Source organism: Herpailurus yagouaroundi, unplaced genomic scaffold (genome assembly GCF_014898765.1).
Source record: "Herpailurus yagouaroundi ecotype Mexico unplaced genomic scaffold, PumYag 200, whole genome shotgun sequence".
NCBI lineage: Eukaryota > Metazoa > Chordata > Mammalia > Carnivora > Felidae > Herpailurus > Herpailurus yagouaroundi.
This window is the reverse complement of record NW_024412431.1, coordinates 3,902,997-3,922,325: the sequence shown is the minus strand read 5'-3', so window position 1 is coordinate 3,922,325 and position 19,329 is coordinate 3,902,997. Positions and strand designations below refer to the sequence as shown.

Genomic DNA, 19,329 nt, shown 5'->3' with positions numbered 1-19,329 from the left:
CGCCTACCGCCTCCCTACACTCCTAGCGTCCTCGGGTAGCCAGAAACAGCCTCAGCCCAGTGAGGCGCCGGGCCCCTGCCGCACTTTAGCTCCGCCCCCGCCAGCAACCATTGGCCAGGTCGGGTCCTGGGGGCGGGGCGTTTGCCCCGCCTTTGCCGGGCCCGGGAACCCCCCCGGAGGCGGCCGCGGTGGCGGTGGAGGCAGCGGCGGCTGCGGAGCCATGGGGGCCGACGCGCGGCCTTTAGGGGTCCGCGCTGGCGGTGGCGGCCGGGGCGCGGCGAGGCCCGGGACGAGCTCCCGCGCGCTCCCGCCACCGCTCCCGCCTCTCTCCTTCCTCTTGTTACTGCTGGCGGCGCCTGGCGCTCGGGCCGCGGGATACGAGGTGAGCGCCGCCCGCGGGCGGAAATGTACGGAAGCTCGAGTGAAGCCCGAGTAGGATCGGGAGGTGTGGGTGGGTTTGTTCTGTGGGTGCCTAGTGAATGATTTGCTAATACGACAGTGTGGTCTGAGGGCATGCTTTCCGTCATTGAAAGGTCTGGCTGTGTGAGTCTGAGACTAGGGCTCTCTGTACCTGCCTCCCTGCTTCTGTGGGTTGGCTCGCCTGGACCTTGCACGCACGCAACTGTGTGATTGAACATATGTGTGTATGTGGGTGGGTGGGGGGGGGAGGGTGTTGCTTGAGAGCTGGGACTCTGGAGTCCGCCTGTCCCGAGTTGCAGTCTGGCTCCCTGACTTCCTGGCTCGTGACTTGGGGCAAGTCACTTAACCACTCTGATCCTCAGTGGTCTCATCTGAAAATGAGATAATATCGCCCCCACCCCCCAGGGTGGCTGCTTGGTATTTGCAAATGCTTGGTAAACATTAGCTACTGCTATTACCATTTCCCCACCGTGTGAATGAGAGCTTCCCTGAGGGATTGTGTCCAGTGGGAGCTTCTCTGAGTGTGTCCTCCCTGGAAGGGCCGAGCCCCATTTCTCTGAAGCACTCACCTCTAGATCGAGACTTATCTTGCGCCCCCACCCCAAACCCCTACCCCAGCTTGCCTCTTAACCTTGGGTAATTGACAGGGTGTGTGTGTTTGGGGTCCCTGTGCAGACATGCCCTATGGTACATCCGGACATGCTCAATGTGCACCTGGTGGCCCACACACATGATGATGTGGGCTGGCTCAAGACGGTGGACCAGTACTTTTATGGCAGTGAGTAGAGTGTGGGGGACTTACCCCTGGGACTCCCATGGCCCCTTTGAGCCCTTCCAATCCTTTCTGGGTCCTGGACATTAGGGTGGGGACAATGCCCAGCTTGGGCTCCTGTGTTGAAGAATATCCCCCCCCTTGGCTCGTTTGTCCCTGACTGCCTGACCCCTGTGTCCACAGTCCATAATGACGTCCAGCACGCAGGTGTGCAGTACATCCTAGACTCGGTCATCTCTTCTCTGCTGGTGGAGCCCACCCGCCGATTCATCTATGTGGAGATTGCCTTCTTCTCCCGTTGGTGGCACCAGCAGACAAATGCAACACAGGAAGTTGTGCGGGACCTGGTGCGCCAGGGTGAGCCTGCCCCAAGGAAGTGAAAAGAGGAAGCCCAGCTCAGCTGCTGTTTCTTTTTTAAAAAATTTTTTTTTCAACGTTTATTTATTTTTGGGACAGAGAGAGACAGAGCATGAACGGGGGAGGGGCAGAGAGAGAGGGAGACACAGAATCGGAAACAGGCTCCAGGCTCTGAGCCATCAGCCCAGAGCCCGACGCGAGGCTCGAACTCACGGACCGCGAGATCGTGACCTGGCTGAAGTCGGACGCTTAACCGACTGCGCCACCCAGGCGCCCCTCAGCTGCTGTTTCTGACACACTGCAGCTTCTGAGATTTTATCATGCCGTGTGCAGCCTGTGTGTGCATGTGGCTCCGCCTACCTGGAATTTCCCTTACTTGTAGAACTCCTATGCATCCCGCAAGGCCCCACCTCCAAGGGATCCTCAGGGGAGCCTGCCGTGCAGAATGCCCTCTCTTCCATATCTGACTTCATTGGCCTGGGAGTGACCCCTCTTCTCCCTCCAGGCCTGGGTTCACAGGCAGGTCTTCCTATCCCCTGCGTTGCCAACCCTGGCCCCATTCATGGCCCTGCCAATTGTCTTTGTCTTTCCGGGCACAGGGCGCCTGGAGTTTGCCAACGGTGGCTGGGTGATGAATGATGAGGCGGCCACGCACTATGGAGCCATTATAGACCAGATGACACTGGGACTGCGCTTCCTGGAAGACACCTTTGGCAAAGATGGGCGCCCCCGTGTGGCCTGGCACATTGATCCCTTCGGTCACTCTCGGGAGCAGGCCTCGCTGTTCGCACAGGTGATTTCCTGACCTCTCACGAACTGCCCATTCACCAGCTCTGACTTCTCCCTTGGCCACTCAAGCCCCACCCTTCCCTGCAAGCCCACAGGGACCAGGCCCTGTTCCCTGGCCCTTTGGCCCCTTGAGACCCTGCCCCTTGGGTGAGTTGTGAATCCCATTACTGCTACCCACGCCCCGCCGCCGCCCCGCAAAAAAAACCCCGCTTCTCTGCTCTGCCTCGGCCCAGGCTGACTCCACTCCGGGCCCCACACCTGCCCCTCACTGGAGCCCCCACCCCCTTTTGCTATGATCCCAGCTCCTCCCCAGTCCAGGTGGCAGGTGGAGGCCTGCCCCTCTTTTCCACCAGTTTCGTAATCTTTGCCTTGACCCGGCTCCCTTTCCATGCTCTGATTCCTTCAGGCTGCATAAGGGGGAAAGCCTTGAGCCAGGCCTCTTTCCAAGCTGGGGAAGGTGGAGGTCTGTTCTAGCGTTAGACCTACCCCTCCAAGCTCTCCCGCGGTGTGATCTGGCCCTTCCCCAAGCTTCGAAATGGGCTGGAGGCCTTCTGGTTTCAGACCTGCTTTTCCTCCCTGTGCTCCGACCCGCCCCTCCCATGTGGAGGGGTCCAGCGGTCGGTGATGAGAGGGCTGGGCATCTACTCCTCCTACCCTCCGATCCCGCTCATCCCTCCCCACCTCCAGATGGGCTTTGATGGCCTCTTCTTCGGGCGTCTGGATTATCAAGATAAGAGAGTGCGGGAAGAGAACCTAGGGCTGGAGCAGGTTTGGCGGGCTAGCGCCAGCCTGAAGCCCCCAGTGGCCGACCTCTTTACCAGTAAGGAGTTGGGGTGGGGGCAGGGCTGGCCCCAGGGGCCTGGGACCTGGGACCGTGCTCAGAGGGCCCTGGGTGTGTTTTTATACTCTGTTGTCATTGTCCTGAAACTCTTAATAATTTACGAACAAGGACCCAGCGTTTGCACTTGGCACGGGGCCCTGCAAATTCTGAAGCCCCTCCTGGGTGGGGCGTGGCAGGCTTTGACCCCAGGGCAGGTCTGGGGTGCAGGGCCTCCTCCTGAGCCTGGTGTGGCATGCAGGTGTGCTCCCCAATATTTACAACCCACCTGAGAAACTGTGCTGGGACACGCTGTGTGCCGACAAGCCGTTCGTGGAGGACCGGCGCAGCCCTGAGTACAACGCCGAGGAGCTGGTCAATTACTTCCTGCAGTTGGCCACTGCCCAGGTAACCCTACTGTGCAGGACCCATGAGGCTGGTGTTCATAATGCACCGGGCACTTTCCACAGCCTGGGCGTTCCCTAACACCTCCTTGGAACCCTCGGAGGGAGGGAACACTTCCTTCCCTATCACCACGTTCCCCTTTCAGATTTGTATGCATTTCCTTTTTTTTTTTTTTTTAAGTTTGTTTACTTATTTTGAGAGAGAGAGAGAGGGAGTGTGCACGAGCAGGGGTGGGAGGCAGAGAGAGAGAGAGAGAGAGAGAGAGAGAATCCCAAGCAGGCTCTGAGCGGTCAGCATGGAGCCGGATATGGGGCTCGATCTCACTGACCATGGGATGATGACCTGAACCGAAATCAAGAGTCAGATGCTCAACTGACTGAGCCACCCAGGCTCCCCTGTGTGCATTTCTGATTAGAAGACTGACAAGGGGCGCCTGGGTGGCTCAGTTGGTGAAGCGTTCGGCTTCCGTGAAGGTCATGATTTCACGGTTCAGGAGTTCCAGCCCCTCGTCGGGCTCTGTGCTGACAGCTCAGAGCCTGGAGCCCACCTTCAGATTCTGCGTGTCCCTCTCTCTCTGCCCCTAACCCACTCGCATTCTGTCTGTCTCTCTCAAAAATAAATAAACATTAAAAAAAAAAAAAAAGACTGCTGATGACCTTTGCCACCCCAAATGCTCACCGGGGCCATGAGACGGCATGACACTGTGCCTCAGTGCCCTCATTTGTGTGCTGGGCCCAAGAGACTTACTCAACAGCTTGTGGCTGTTTTCACATGTGTCCCTGTACTCCCACACGACCCACTTCCTTCCCTCCTCTGTGTGCACCCACACTCTTGACCACATGTATACCAAGAGACAGCTGAACACAGGGGTGGTTTAGGACCCTCCGGCCTGAGAATTCTCCATTCCATCCACAGGGCCAGCACTTCCGCACCAACCACACCATAATGACCATGGGCTCAGACTTCCAATATGAGAATGCTAACATGTGGTTCAGGAACCTCGACAGGCTCATCCAGCTGGTCAACGCCCAGGTAATTGTGCCCATCTCGTGTGCACGAGTGTGCTTGTGTCCCTGGCCTTTGGGTCATATGCATAGCAATGGGTCCTATCTTAGTTTTCTTTTTTTTTTTAAATTTTTTTTTTTCAACGTTTTTTATTTATTTATGGGACAGACAGAGACAGAGCATGAACGGGGGAGGGGCAGAGAGAGAGAGGGAGACACAGAATCGGAAACAGGCTCCAGGCTCCAAGCCATCAGCCCAGAGCCCGACGCGGGGCTTGAACTCACGGACCGCGAGATCGTGACCTGGCTGAAGTCGGACGCTTAACCGACTGCGCCACCCAGGCGCCCCATTTTTCTATCGCTATTATAACAAATTACCAACAAACGCAGCAGCTGAAAAACAACAGAAATATATTACCTTCTGCTTTTGTAGCTCAGAAAGTCTGACACAATTCTCACTGGGTTAAGATCAAGATGTCAGCAGGGCTGGGTGCCTTCTGGAAGCTCTGGGGGAACGTTTCCTTGCCTTGTCCAGCTTCCAGAGGCCAGCCCCATTCCTTGGATCACAGCCTCCCCATCCTGCAAGCCAGCCGCACAGCATCATCACTTCTCTTTCTTACTCTCACTCCCGCCTCCCTCTTCCATTTTTATTTTATGATTTTTTTTTTCAACGTTTATTTATTTTTGGGACAGAGAGAGACAGAGCATGAATGGGGGAGGGGCAGAGAGAGAGGGAGACACAGAACCGGAAACAGGCTCCAGGCTCCGAGCCATCAGCCCAGAGCCCGACACGGGGCTCGAACTCACGGACCGCGAGATCGTGACCTGGCTGAAGTCGGATGCTTAACCGACTGCGCCACCCAGGCGCCCCTCCCTCTTCCATTTTTAAAGACCCATGATTACATCGAGGCCTGGCAGATCTTCCAGGATAAGCTATTTTCAGGTCAGCTGATCAGCAACCTTAACTCCACTCGCAATCTTAATTTCCTTTGGCTGTGTAACCTAACAGGCTCCGGGAATCAGGGCTCAGACACCTTTGGGCCTTTCCCATCTGAAACGTCCCCTCCTGAGGCACCTGGGTGGCTCAGTCACTTAAGCGTCTGACTCTTGATTTCATGGTTCGTGAACGATCTCGCGGTTCGTGAGTTGGAGCCCCAAGTCAGGCTCTGCACTGATGGTGCGGAGCCTGCTTGGGATTCTCTCTCTCTGCCCCTCCCCTGCTCGCTCTCTCTTTCTCTCTCTCTAAATAAATAAAATTAACGTTTACAAAAAAAGAAAGAAATGTCCCTTCCTATCAGTTCCATCCCCAGGGTTGTCTGCTGGCAGTCTCCACTTCCTCACCTTCCGCTCACTGCCTGCACTGCTGTTTCACCAAACCCACTCAGGAACATCACCAGGGGCCTTCCAACAGACGTTTCTCGGTCCTCCCCATGACCCTGCGGAGACCTGAACACCTTGATCACTTTCTCCTATAAATATCATGTTCCTGGGCTGTCACTGGTTTTTCTCCTGCCACTCACTGCTTCTCTGCCCACTCCACACTCTGTTGGAAAGAGCCCCTTAGTTCATATCCTTAGCCTGCTGCTTCTTGGTTCAGGGACCTTGAGAAAGGTTCTAAGCACTCTGCCTTAGTTTTCTTCTCTAGAAAGTGGGCACAATGGTGGCTCCCACCTGAGAAGGCTGTTAGGGTTTAATGAGTTTATTTAATGTCTTTTGTTTTGTTTTGAGAGAGCACAAGCGGGGGAGGGGCAGGCAAACATTGGGGAACAGAGGATCCGAAGCGGGCTCTGCGCTGACAGCAACGAGCCCAACGCGGGGCTCGAACTCACAAACCGTGAGATCATGACCTGCGCTGAAGTCGACACTCAACCGACTCAGCCACCCGAGGGCCCCTTTAAGGAGTTCATTTACACAGATTAGTAGAACAGTGTCGGGTAAATAATATTATGGTTGTTTTTTATTATTACTATTATTATTATTATTTGGGGTAGAAATAAAACCTTCCGCTTCTTTTTTTTTTTTATTTTTTTTTTTTCAACGTTTATTTATTTTTGGGACAGAGAGAGACAGAGCATGAACGGGGGAGGGGCAGAGAGAGAGGGAGACACAGAATCGGAAACAGGCTCCAGGCTCTGAGCCATCAGCCCAGAGCCTGACGCGGGGCTCGAACTCACGGACCGCGAGATCGTGACCTGGCTGAAGTCAGACGCTTAACCGACTGCGCCACCCAGGCGCCCCACCTTCCGCTTCTTTAATACACAAGCTGCGAAATCTCCTCCTCCAGGAAGGCTTCACCAAACTCCAGGTGGAGCTCTTGTCCTTTCCGCTGTGTACACGCAGTTCCCATAAATACCTGTGATGCCACATCCAGGCTGATCATAACCGTGTTTACAATGCCTCTCCTCTACTTGGCTGCGAATTCCATGAGAATGGGGCTGGCCTCTGCTTCTTAGACTGTGTCTGAAATCCTGAGCATATTGAAGAATCAAGCGATTGTTTGCTGAGTGAATACTGTGTGTGTGTGTGCGCGCGCGCACATAAAGGCATGTGGTGCCACTCACTTCCTTTCATTCACTCAAGTGTTTAGTGAGCACCTGCTGTATACCAGGCACTGGGTTCACAGCACAAGCAGAACAGACATCTTTGTTTTCACAGAAGTCACCTTCTTGTTCCTCCACCTCCCTCAGCGGAAAGTGTGCCTCCTTTAATTATAACAGCGGTGTCATTTAGCAATAACCTGACAGTGCTGAGGGATTATTCCCGCCCTATAATGTCACACTTAGTTTTTCCACAAACATTTTTAATAATAAAATTGGAGGGGCACCTGGGTGGGTGGCTCCGATTTCGGCTCCGGTCATGACCTCACGGTCCGTGGGTTCGAGTTCCGCGTCGGGCTCTGTGCTGACAGCTCAGAGCCTGGAGCCTGCTTCGGATTCTGTGTCTCCCTCTCTTTCTGCCCCTCCCCTGCTCAAGCTCATGCATGCACTCTCGCTCTTTCTCAAAAATAAATAAACATTAAAAAAAATAATAATACAATTGGAATTTTTAAAACAAGCTTAGTAAAAATTTCAGGTTTATTCTTGCATCCGTGAAATTCTTTCCGTGCTGGTAATATTTCGCTTCTGGCAGAATTCAGTTTCACACTTGGCCACTGTTTTGTGCTCAAAATGTGTGTTAAGAGAATCTGAACCCCCCGCATGTATCAATGCGTGCACACGTGTGTGAGGATGTCGGTGCACACCTGTGGGCCCCCTGGGAAGGTGCGGACTCCCGAGGGCTCACACACGGACACCTCTCCCCAGCAGCAGGCCAACGGGAGCCGCGTCAATGTTCTCTACTCCACTCCCGCCTGTTACCTCTGGGAGCTGAACAAGGCCAACCTCACCTGGTATTTGGGGGGGCGGGAAGGGGAGCTTGCGGGGGGGTGGTGTTGGCATGGCCTTTGGGTCCTGACCCTGCCCTCAACACCTCTGCCGCTGCAGGTCTGTGAAACAGGATGACTTCTTTCCCTACGCCGACGGCCCTCACCAGTTTTGGACTGGCTACTTTTCCAGCCGGCCGGCCCTCAAACGCTACGAGCGCCTCAGCTACAACTTTCTGCAGGTGGGTGGGTGCTGAGCCCAAGCGGGCGCCCAGCCGTCCCGACAGGTCCAGGGCCACGACACGCCCTCTCTGCCCCCCAGGTGTGCAACCAGCTGGAGGCGCTGGCGGGTCTGGCGGCCAACGTGGGACCCTACGGCTCGGGAGACAGCGCACCCCTCAGTAGGTGTCGGGGCTGGTGAGGGGACGGGAGCATGTCCGAAGCTGGACGCCAGACCCTCGCCACCCCCTCGATTCCCTTCATAAAGCTCCTAAGGACCCGGCCCGCACACACGTGACCTATCCCGTGTCCTTGGGGTCGGGACTGAGAGCCCTGCAGAGACCCCACCCGCTTCACAATCTGCTTGCAGATGAGGCGATGGCCGTGCTCCAGCACCACGACGCGGTCAGCGGAACCTCCAAGCAGCACGTGGCCGACGACTACGCGCGACAGCTGGCTGCGGGCTGGGACCCCTGCGAGGTGCGCGGGGTGGGGCCTGGGAAGGGGCGGGGACAGGAAAAGGCCGGTACGAAACGGAAGGGCGGAGACTGTAAGAGGTGGGCAAAGTGGGGTGGGGGCTAGAAGGGCTCGTAGGGGCGGGGCTTGGGACAAGAGAGGCGGGGGCAGGAATGGGGCGGGGCCTGGCAGCACTCCTGGGCGGGGCCTAGGGCGGGGTGGGCGGGGCCCGGGAGGGGATGGGGAGGAGACCTGGGTGGGCATCTAGAGCCGACCCACACCTTCACGCTCCCTCCCACAGGTTCTTCTGAGCAATGCGCTGGCGCGGCTCAGCGGCTCCAAGGAGGACTTCACGTACTGCCGAAACCTCAACGTCAGCGTCTGTCCGCTCAGCCAGACAGCGAAGAACGTGAGCTGGGCTCCGGGCCGGAGGGGCGGGGCCGGGAGCCAGGTCTGGTGGGTGGATAGAGCAGGAACCTGAGGACAGCGGGGCGGGGCCCGGAGGAGGTGGGGCTCAGACGGAGGGGTCTCTGGAGGCACCCGCGGGCTGCGAAGTTGTTTTGTTGGAGAAGCGACCTGTGATCACGTGGGGCGCAGTGAAACGGGTGGGACGGAGACCAAAGAACCCCGTGGGGGCTTGGATCACCCGAGGGAGTTGCCGCCTGTGGTGGGTGGGTTTCAAGAAGGCCTGCTGTAACCCTTGCCCGTTCTGACCCTCCCACACCAGTTCCAAGTGACTATTTATAACCCCTTGGGACGGAAAATAGATTGGATGGTGCGGCTGCCAGTCAGCAAACACGGTTTCGTCGTGAGGGACCCGAATGGCACAGTTGTGCCCAGCGATGTGAGCCCATTCAATGAATATTCGTCCTATGAGTACCCCCCCCCCCCCCGGGGTTACCTTGTCCTTGGGACCTCCCCTTTGGAATTTTTCCCCCCCCCCCCCCCCCCCCCCCCCCCCCCATAATTATCTGCCTCCATGGATACCTCCTCCCACGGACACCTCCCTCTCTTGGGTAACTCGTTCTGGTGAATATCTTCCCCTCCATCAATACCTTGTGCCTGGTACTTTCTCTTTCTGTGAATATCTTCCCCCTCTGCCCCTTAACATCATTCCTCTTGGCCACATCTGTCTCCCTACCCATCCCCCTGCCCTGCCTCCTGAGCAGTCTTCCCCATTTTTAATGTCTCCTCATGACTTCTTTTTTAAAGATTTTATTTAATTTTTTTTTCAAATTGTATTTAAATTTTAGTTAACATAAAAGGATTTTTTAAGCAGGTTCCATGCCCCAGTGTGGAGCCCAACGGGTGACTTGAACTCATGACCCTGAGATCAAGACCTGAGCTGAGATCATGAGTTGGATGCTTAGTTGACTGAGCTACCCAAGGCACCCCGGGATTTTATTTTTTGAAGTAATCTACATCCAACGTGGGGCTCGAATTTACAACCCTGAGACTGAGTCGCATGCTCTACGGACTGAGCTAGTCAGCGGCCCCAAATTTTATTTTTTTAGTTTTTTTTTTTTTTTTTTGAACGCTTATTCTCTCCATCCTGGAACGCCTCTTCCTACGAATCTCTTCCTCCCCCAAGAATCTGCCTTTCCCTCATTCCCTTGCTTCAAGGATCTCTTTCTCCACTTCCTCCCTCACTTCTCCTTCTCCCACAGTCTCTACACCCTCCAAGCAATGCTTTCTCCCCACTTTATGAATCTTCTCTGCAATCTCTAACTCAGAATTTCTGACACCCCATCCTCCCTGGCCAACACTTTAATTTCTTCCTCCCATTTGGGGCTCCTTCTCCTGATGGAGTTTGACCCGGCCTATGTACAGCTCAATAGGTTACTCACAGTCTCTTGACTCTGTTTCCCTCTTCCCTTACTTGAGGTGGTGATACTTCCTAGCTCAGACGGTCAGGAACTGCTTTTCCCAGCCTCGGTGCCTGCCCTGGGCTTCAGCATCTACTCAGTAAGCCAGGTGCCTGGCCAGCGCCCCCACGCCCACAAACCCCAGCCCAGATCCCAGCGGCCCTGGTCCCGTGTCTTGGCCATCCAAAATGAGGTGAGACGGTCGGGATCCCCTTCCCTGTCGCTGTGAGAAATTTGAGGTATCATGGCGAGCCTCATGGAATGGATCAGTGGATGAACTACATCAGTTCATGGTGTAGTTACCAGTCTCCCATTATGTGTCCTCCAGTGAGTGACCACTTCCCTTTGAACCTCAGTGTCCTTTCCTGGGACTGTTGTGCGGACCCAGTGTAATCACGTGTGACACTTGACAGATACGAAAGAGCTGACGGTGGTAGGGGTTTGCAAATTAAATGAGGCAAGTCAGAGACTTGAGGGAGGGAGCCACGTGGCCACCGGGAGTGGAGGGGCCGGGGGGGGGGGGGGCGGCACGGAGAAGGACCCAGGCAGGCAGGGAGCAACAGAAGCAAAAGCCCTCAGCCAGGAGGGTGGCGAGTGTTCAAGGAACCCTCTGTGGCTGGAGGGGCGGGTGTTGGGTGACAGGTCAGACTGTGCAGGACTTGAGGGCCCAGAGGAAGACTTCGGCTTTTACTTCCAAGGAGCCACGTGAGGGACAGGGCTTCACTAAGACTGTCATGGGGCCCCAGCACTTTTGCCTTTGTGGGTCCCTTTCTCCATTAAAAAAAAAAAGTTAAAAATTATATTTCAGGACCAGGTGGGTATAAAAGATGAATATTATTAACCAGTCTTCGTTATAACATACTCCTAATTATTACATTTAAGTTTTCTTCTGATTCCAGGAGAAATTAAAATTTACACATTTCCGTTGGCCCCTAAAAGTCTCTTGGGTGGTGGTACTGTGGTTACTCAGTCAAACGCCCAAGGCAGCCCTGGGCCCCAGCGGACAGGCTAGGATGGTACTTAGGGTGTCCCTGGCGCCCTCTGGCGGCCACAGGGTGAACTGACGGGGAGGTGAGCCCGGAAGGGGTCAGCGGCATTAGTCCCAGAAGGCCACGGAAATGGTTAAGAAGTGATCAGCTTAAGGAGAGGGTACAAGGTAGATCTGTTAGGATTTGTTAATAGGGCCAGGTGAGGAGATAGAGGGAGGGAGGGTACCTCCTGAGCCCCAGGAAGGATGACGCTGCCCTTGGCTGAGATGATGGTCATTAACGTCTGTCCGCCTTTTCTCTGCAGCACATCCGGGCTAGGTTTGACCCTGACACAGGGCTCTTGGTGGAGATGGAGAACCTGGACCAGAACCTCCTGCTACCTGTTCGCCAAGCCTTCTACTGGTGAGGCGGGTGGGGGGGGGGTACCCCTAGTCCAGGGAGGGGGTGTAAGTAGAGCTGGAGTCACCTACCTTGACTCTCACCTGCCCCGGTCCAGGTACAACGCCAGTGTAGGCAACAACCTAAGCACCCAGGTCTCAGGTGCCTACATCTTCAGACCCAACCAAGAGAAACCATTGATGGTGAGCCGCTGGGCTCAAACGCGCCTGGTGAAGGTCTGTGCCCAGGGATGACGAGTGGGTGTGTGTGGGGGAGGGGGGTGGAGTCTGGGCGGGTGTGGGGGGTGAGTGTAGGATTTGCACCTCCATCATATCCAAAGACAGCTAAGACCTGAGGGGAATACTTGAGGATCTCCCCACTGGACGGATATTCATGGCTGGTTGAGTAACAGCCCTGTCTTAGAAGCAAGAGCAAAGGCTTTCACATCTGCTGTGGGTGTCGGGATTATACTTGGCCTTGGAAGCTGGAGGTGGGGTGTATTCAGTTGGCCCGTGAATGGGGAGGGCCGGGTGGAATTGCTTGAAGGCTTCACTGAGGATTATATCTGAGGTGGGGATTTGAGAGTTCACACTTGGATAGGGCTTGGGTGAGTCTCCCTTGGGATAGATGTCTGAGGGTGCATCTGGCCGGGACAGGGCCCACCCTTGTGGGACCTCTCGCTGATATTTCCTCGTAGGGCAGGGATGGCGCAGGTAATGGCAAGGTTCACATTTGCCCTGCTTCCCCTTGAGGTGAACCTTCCGCATACCTGGGTCGCTGTGTTAGGATATAGTTTTGCCTGTAGTAACAGTTGCCAAAATTCATCGTGCCTAAAACACGATCGGCTTTCTTTCCACCTAACAGAAAGTCTGGCTGGACCATCCAGGGCAGGTGGGGTGATTTCACAGTCATCCAGACCTCTTCTTTTTTTTTTAAATATTTTTTTAATGTTTATTTTTGAGAAAGAGACCGGGTATGAGCGGGGGAGGGGCAGAGAGAGAGAGAGAGAGAGAGAGAGGGAGACGGACACACAGAATCCGAAGCAGGCTCCAGGCTCTGAGCTGTCAGCACAGAGCCCGACACGGGGCTTGAACCCACAGACTGCGAGATCGTGATCTGAGCCAAAGCCGGACGCTCAACCGACTGAGCCACCCAGGCACCCCCATCCAGACCTCTTCTGTCTCATTGCTCTACTTTCCTCAACATTCAGCTTCTACCTCCTGGCCCAAGATGGCTACTCAAGCTCCAGCCATCGTACTTGCATTTGAGCCAGTGGGAGAGGGAAAGAGGCAAGGAACGTTGTTTACACCAGGTTGATGGTTTTCTGTGGAGCAAGCCATGGTCACACAGCTGCTGATAGCCTCAGGGAAGACTGGACAATGTGAAGACAATGTCTTTAGTCCGGGTAGCCACTTGCCAAACTAGAATCCTGTTCTAAGGAGGGAAGATGGGGCAATGGTGGGCAACAATCCTATTGCCACACTCAAGAATGACGCGGTAACATCTGACGGAGGAAGTGTGGGCATCACACCTAGGCAGATGGGAGAGGTGGGGTTGACCCGGGTGTAGGCCTCTGTGAGGTTTATAGCAGGGGTGGATATTTGCAGGGCTCACCCGTGCTCAGGTGTATGCTTAGACCTGCCCTCCACCCCTACCTGCCTGCAGACACCCTTGGTGCAGGAGGTTCACCAGAACTTCTCAGCCTGGTGTTCCCAAGTGGTTCGCTTGTACCGAGGACAGCGGCACCTGGAGCTCGAGTGGACGGTGGGACCAATCCCTGTGGGGTGAGTGGCACCCGCTGGGACTGGGGGGCTGGGCGCGAGGGCAGAGCGGCGCCGGTGGAGCTCACAATCTTGCCATCCCCTCGGGTATAGTGACGGCTGGGGGAAGGAGATCATCAGTCGCTTTGACACCGTGCTGGAGACGAAAGGACTCTTTTACACAGACAGCAATGGCCGAGAGATCCTGGAGAGGAGGTCGGGGTGACCGGGGGCAGCCATGGGTGGCCTGCGGTGTGTGGAGGGCCCTGGGATCGTGGGAGCATCTGCTGATCCTCTGAGTGTGGGAGGGAGGGGATGACGGGGGAGTGAGGAATGGATGAACCGGGGAAGGGGAGCTGGACCCCAGGCCTGACCGAACCCCTCCACCTCCCCAGGCGGGATTATCGACCCACCTGGAAGCTGAACCAGACTGAGACAGTGGCGGGAAACTACTATCCAGTCAACAGCCGCATTTACATCAGGGTATCCCCCCCATCCTGCTCCCCACTTCTCAGCACCCCTCCACAGAGTGGGGGTCACCCCTCAAGCTGAGCGTCTCCCAGCTGTCCTCGGTGGTCTCCCCCATCCCCTGTGGGGCCTGCCTGGGGGCCGTGGCTGCCTGGCTGTGGGGCCCCTCACTCTCCCCCCCCCCCCCCCCCACCAGGATGGCAACATGCAGCTGACGGTGTTGACTGACCGCTCCCAGGGGGGCAGCAGCCTGAGGGATGGCTCTATGGAGCTCATGGTGAGTGGCCAGAGCCCTGAGCCAGTTCCCACTCTGGTGCCTACTGGACCTTGAAGCCTGTGTCCGTCCCCGTTCTCTGCTAGGTGTAGCCCCCCCGCCTGTAGTTCCCACTAAGCTGAAACCTCTGTTCCTATGTGACAAGTTTACTCCTCCCTTTTGTCCCCTCCCTACCCAGCCCCCCACCTCCTCCAGGCCCTGACTTGCCTGCCCTGTCCCGTTAGATCCCTACCTCCCTCTGTCCCAGGCCCTTGCTAGGTTGACTCCCCACTTCCGTGGCGACCCTCTACCGGACCTTTCTCTGCGTCCATGCTTCCCACTCTTCGGTTTCTCTTGAAATTTCCACCAGCCCTGGGCCAGCAATTGGCCAGGGGGACCCCTCACCCTGTCCTGTGGACTCCCTGCAGGTGCACCGAAGGCTCCTGAAGGATGACGGACGTGGCGTAGGGGAGGCGTTACTGGAGGACGGGTTGGGGCGGTGGGTGCGAGGGCGCCACCTCGTGCTGCTGGACAAGGTCCGGACCGCGGCCACCGGGCACCGGTTGCAGGCAGAGAAGGAGGTCCTGGCCCCACAGGTGGTGCTGGCCCCGGGTGGCGGCGCCCCCTACCATCTGAAAGTCGCCCCGCGCAAGCAGGTGAGGGGCACTGGGCCGCCTGGTAGGGGACCCCAGTGAGCCGCGGTGGGTTTTCCCGGCCTAATGTGGGTCCCACTCCGCCTGCTCCTAACTCGTCCTGGGGAGGCCATAAGCTAGTCCCACCCCTCAGCTCAGCCCGGTTGCCCCGCAGGCCCCGCCCAGTACCAGCCCGTTCAGTCCCCTCTGCCGGGACTGGGTCCAGGCACAGCCTCCGCCCTCTCCCCTTCCAGCTCCCACCCTCCTCCCCCTACGTTTGGTCCAGCCCTGCCTTCAGCCCCGCCCCCCATCCTAGTGGGTCTCAGGCCAGATCAGTTCGGCCCTTTCTGCGGCTCGGTCCCGCCCCCAGCCCGGCACCGCCCTGTTCCTGGGTCTCTTTATAAGGGGTCATCGCCCCTCCCCTACTAAACCCCGCCCCTTGCGTCAGAGCCCCGCCTCCTAGCCTCACTGCCTCAGCCCCACCCCGCTTTCCGCAGTTCTCGGGGCTGCGCCGGGAGCTGCCTCCCTCCGTACACCTGCTCACGCTGGCCCGCTGGGACCAGAAAACGCTGCTGTTGCGCTTGGAGCACCAGTTCGCTGTAGGGGAGGACTCTGGCAACCTGAGCTCCCCCGTGACCTTGGATTTGACGGTGAGGAGGGCGGAGGTGGGAAGGAGACAAGACCCAGGCAAAGAAAGGAGGGAGAGGCGAAACCCCGCTCTGTCCCTACTCAGCCCTGCCCATATCCACTGCCTGCAGGACCTCTTCTCCGCCTTCACCATCACCTACCTGCAGGAGACCACGCTGGTGGCCAACCAGCTCCGGGCCAGCGCCTCCAGGCTCAAGTGGACACCAAACACGGGTGCGGGCCTGCCCTGGGGGGGGGGGGGGGGCGGGGAGCTGGGAGCCGTGTGGGGAGGTGTGGGAATGTTAGCCAGGACCCAGGTGTAGAGAGCTCTAGTGTTCCGATCCTGGTTAGCAGTTTAAGGGTCTTAAGTGGGTCCAAGCAAACTAGCAGTGGGTCTTGAGGGTTTGAGATGGAATCCCATGGGTATCTAGTTCTGGGGAAACGGGTGTGTCTGTCACCCGTGGGGTTGGCATGATGGTCTTTAGAATAGGGCTGGAGGGCGTGATGGAGATGGCCAGGCACTGGAGACAGATTTGGGGGTGGTATTCAGGGCCTGGGGCGGGGGGGGGGGGGGCAGTTGAAAAACAGGTCTGGGAATAACGCCCCAGGGACAGATTTGAGAGTGTATGGCCATGTGTAGGCCCAGGGAAGGAGCAGGGGGAGGGGTGAGACAGAGGAAATCTGTGGCCCTTACTCCTCCCTTGCTCCTCCCCAGGCCCCACACCCCTGCCCTCTCCCTCTCGGCTGGACCCCGCCACCATCACGCTGCAGCCCATGGAAATCCGTACCTTCCTGGCTTCGGTCCAGTGGGAGGAGCAGGGCTAGACACGCTGGGAGCAGGCGGACTCTCCCCCTCCTCCTCCTGCTGCTTCTGCCACCAACAAAAGCCACTAAAATGCCACTACCAGGCCTTGGGTCAAGGTGTGATTGAGTGGGGTTTTTTGTTGCTGTTTTTTGGAGGGGATTTAATTTGTGACCTAGAAAAGTCAGCAAACATTATGTGACTCTTGACCTGAGGCCTTGCAGGAAAGTCACTTACCGGCCTGAATCCTGACTCCAGACTACACCATTCACACCCCACCTCATCCACCACTCCGTCTTCCACTCCTCCTTCCCTCCTTTGTCCACTCAGGCTGTGGCACAGCTGTCCCTAGGAGCCACTGGGGGGCGGGGGGCCTGCATTGGATATGGGCCCAGAGAACCGAACATACCTGGCGGGTGGAGGTAGGGGGGCTTCCAGACCTGGCTTTGGGGGAGCCAGGCCCTGAGGGCAAGGAATCTAGGAGGTCCTGGTGAGGTGGGTGGAACTGGAGCCACGCCCCAAAGAGGGGCCTGGGGCAGGTGGACTAGAGCTGCAGGGTTCCCAGGAGCAGGCGGAGAGCCTGGCGTACCCTGGTGTGCTCTGGGGTGTGTTACCGAGGAAGGAGGCTTCGGGAGGAAACTGGGGGTTTAGACTTGAAGGTGAGGGACTTTCCCTCCAGTAAGGACAGCCTTGTGCAGGTCCCCTAAAGGTGCATGGAGGCCAGGAGGGCATCCCAGACCAACCTGCAGTCGGATGCACGCGCCCCTGATTGTCGGATGCACCTCTTGGGTGGCAGGCATGAGCCTGGGTGGCTAGGAACCAGGGAGGGCACTGTGGGCCTGGGTGCTGGATGGGCCTCGAAATTTTCTCTAAGTCTCCCCATAGAGAGATGGACGGGAGAGGCCCAAGGAAGTGGCCATCCTGCCTGGGGTCCGGTCACTTGATGCACCTCTTTTTAAAGTTTAAACTTTTTAAAGTTTCCCTCCAGAAGGGAAAGGCAGCAGAGCCAGCCAGGGTAGTCTGGGGATTGTGCCCCAGGGCCATCTGCTGTCCTATGTAGGGTCCCATCTTAGCAGGTACCCACCAAATTTGCTTGTAAGTATTCCTCTGGTGGCAGGAAAAAGGCTGGCCAGGAAGTGCACCCTAGGGATGACATCCTCGGCCTGGTAGGCCATGGGATCTCCTGAAAATGTATCCGAATCCTCCTCCAATGGCAGGCGCTGTCCTGGCTGGCCAAGGAGATCCGTGGAGGTTGCCCTGGGTCCTCCCTCAGTCCCACATGGTGCCCGATTGCTGGCTATACCGCTGTAAACCTCTCCAGCTCTTCTCTGGTGACAGGGACAAGCACAGAGAGACCGGCCAGAGAGACTCGGGGTGGGTGCCCAGGGCCAGGCTGTGGTTCTGCACAGGGCCTGGTATTGGACCCACCTGGTGGTATCTCCTGAAAACGTATCCACATCCCCATTTAGAGGGAAGACCGTGGGGACACGTGGGTGGTTCAGTCTGTTGAGGGTGCAACTCTGGATTTCGGCTCAGGTCACAATCCCGGGGTCGTGGGATCAAGCCCTGCCGTGGGCTCTGCACAGAGTGTGGAGTCTGCTGAAGATTCTGGCTCCCTTCGCCCCTTCCCTACTCACGCTCTCTTTCAGGACAAAAACAAAACCCAAAAATAACAAAGGGAAGACCCCGACTGGCCTGGCTGGACAGGTAGACTCCTCGAGGATGCCTTGGGCTCAGGTGGTGTCACTCTTGCGTCCCGGTCATTGGGAACGCCTCCTGAAAACTTTCTATGCCCTTCTGTGGAGGTCAGGACTGCACTCCGGTTGCTGGATGCCCTGCTCCTTCCCCTCATTGTTCTGGGTCTCCCTCTCGGGGAGGCAAGCAGCCCTAGCCATCCAGGGAGGCCCAGCCATGGTCACACGTGGGCCCTATTCACATATGCCACTGGAAAATGTTTCCACCTCCCCCTCCAAAGGCAGCAGCCAGCTGGGCTAGGGACCAGCGGGGAGGGTGTCCCGGGCCCACCAGGTACTCCCGCCTGCTATGGGCCAAGATACGCAATTTGGGTGGAACCCACACAAAGCGGCACCCGGGGAGGTGGGAGTGGGGGTGGGGGGCGGGTTCCAAGTTCATCCCCGTCGCGCTGGTTGACCCGCGCCACCTAGCGGCTGCTTTTATATCGTCCCCGGAGCTCAGCGGTGTGGGCCTGGGATGGGATCCGGCCATCAAACCCAAGGCGGGAGTTCCAGGAGGCGGACAGTAGTGTCATCCCGGCTGCATGGGTCCCCCTGAGATTGTCACTGCAACATAGAGGAGAGCGGCATCTAGGAACTGCATGCATGGGCTGGCTGGCACACGGTGGTCCCCTCTGCACGTGGGGACTCCTTTTGGGACATTGCGGGTGACAGTAGTTTGTCCTGGGCTGGGCCGTATTCTCACCTGGTGCCTGATTGTTGGGCGTGTCTCCTGAGAATTCTTCTAGATTCTCCCTCCTGAGACCGGGATCATGGCCAGGAAGCCCTTGGGAGCGTTCCCCTCCCCTGGCTGCCAGCCAACCTGCGTGGACCCCGCGTGGAGCAGGGTCGCTGGCTGTGCATCCTGAAACTTTGCCTTCAGAAGAGGAGACGCTCGGGCCCAACTGCAGTCCCGGTGGGGCCTGTTCTGAGACACTTCCCTCAAATCTCTAGATGTCTCCTTGCAGTGGCAGGGTCCATCCCGGGCCGGAGGGATGCAGGGGTGGGCTCACTGGATCTGGTGGCGGTCCCCAGCGGGCACTTGGTAATCTGAAGCACTTGCCTGAACCGGTTCCAATTCTGCCTCGGGCTGGGGTGGGGCACTGGCTCGGCAAGTGGAAAAGGTGTGAGTAGGGATGCCCTGGGGGTGTGGGCCTTCCAAAAAGCATTCTAAGTCTCCTTCAGAAGGCTGAATCCTTTGGAGGCTTCAAGGGCGGCTCGA

General features: G+C 57.2%; 1 protein-coding gene across 2 annotated transcripts; it reads left to right on the top strand.

The window, feature by feature from the left end:
• Positions 1-169: 169 nt before the first annotated feature.
• Positions 170-16,499, top strand: MAN2B1 (mannosidase alpha class 2B member 1). 2 transcript variants are annotated; one of them, XM_040450001.1, is made up of 24 exons: positions 170-382; positions 1,096-1,198; positions 1,376-1,549; positions 2,149-2,342; positions 3,026-3,158; positions 3,418-3,563; positions 4,476-4,592; positions 7,867-7,952; positions 8,047-8,167; positions 8,248-8,326; positions 8,515-8,624; positions 8,902-9,009; positions 9,328-9,444; positions 10,485-10,658; positions 11,759-11,856; positions 11,951-12,068; positions 13,498-13,616; positions 13,707-13,808; positions 13,988-14,075; positions 14,257-14,337; positions 14,742-14,969; positions 15,443-15,595; positions 15,704-15,806; positions 16,288-16,496. In XM_040450001.1, the coding sequence occupies exons 1-24, from the start codon at positions 221-223 to the stop codon at positions 16,395-16,397; spliced, it is 3,024 nt and encodes a 1,007-aa protein (XP_040305935.1). In that variant the 5' UTR covers positions 170-220; the 3' UTR covers positions 16,398-16,496. The 2 variants fall into 2 exon arrangements, with proteins under 2 accessions (XP_040305935.1, XP_040305936.1); XM_040450002.1 differs by having other exon boundaries at positions 221-382; positions 7,870-7,952; positions 16,288-16,499.
• The last annotated feature ends 2,830 nt before the right edge of the window (positions 16,500-19,329 follow it).

Coding starts and splice junctions, on each gene's coding strand:
- MAN2B1 (XM_040450001.1), top strand. CDS start 221: ATGGGGGCCGACGCGCGGCCTTTAGGGGTCCGCGCTGGCGGTGGCGGC. Junction 9,445..10,484: donor GCACAGTTGTGCCCAGCGAT/GTGAGCCCATTC, acceptor CCCTTACTTGAG/GTGGTGATACTTCCTAGCTC. Junction 14,076..14,256: donor ACAGCCGCATTTACATCAGG/GTATCCCCCCCA, acceptor CCCCCCCACCAG/GATGGCAACATGCAGCTGAC.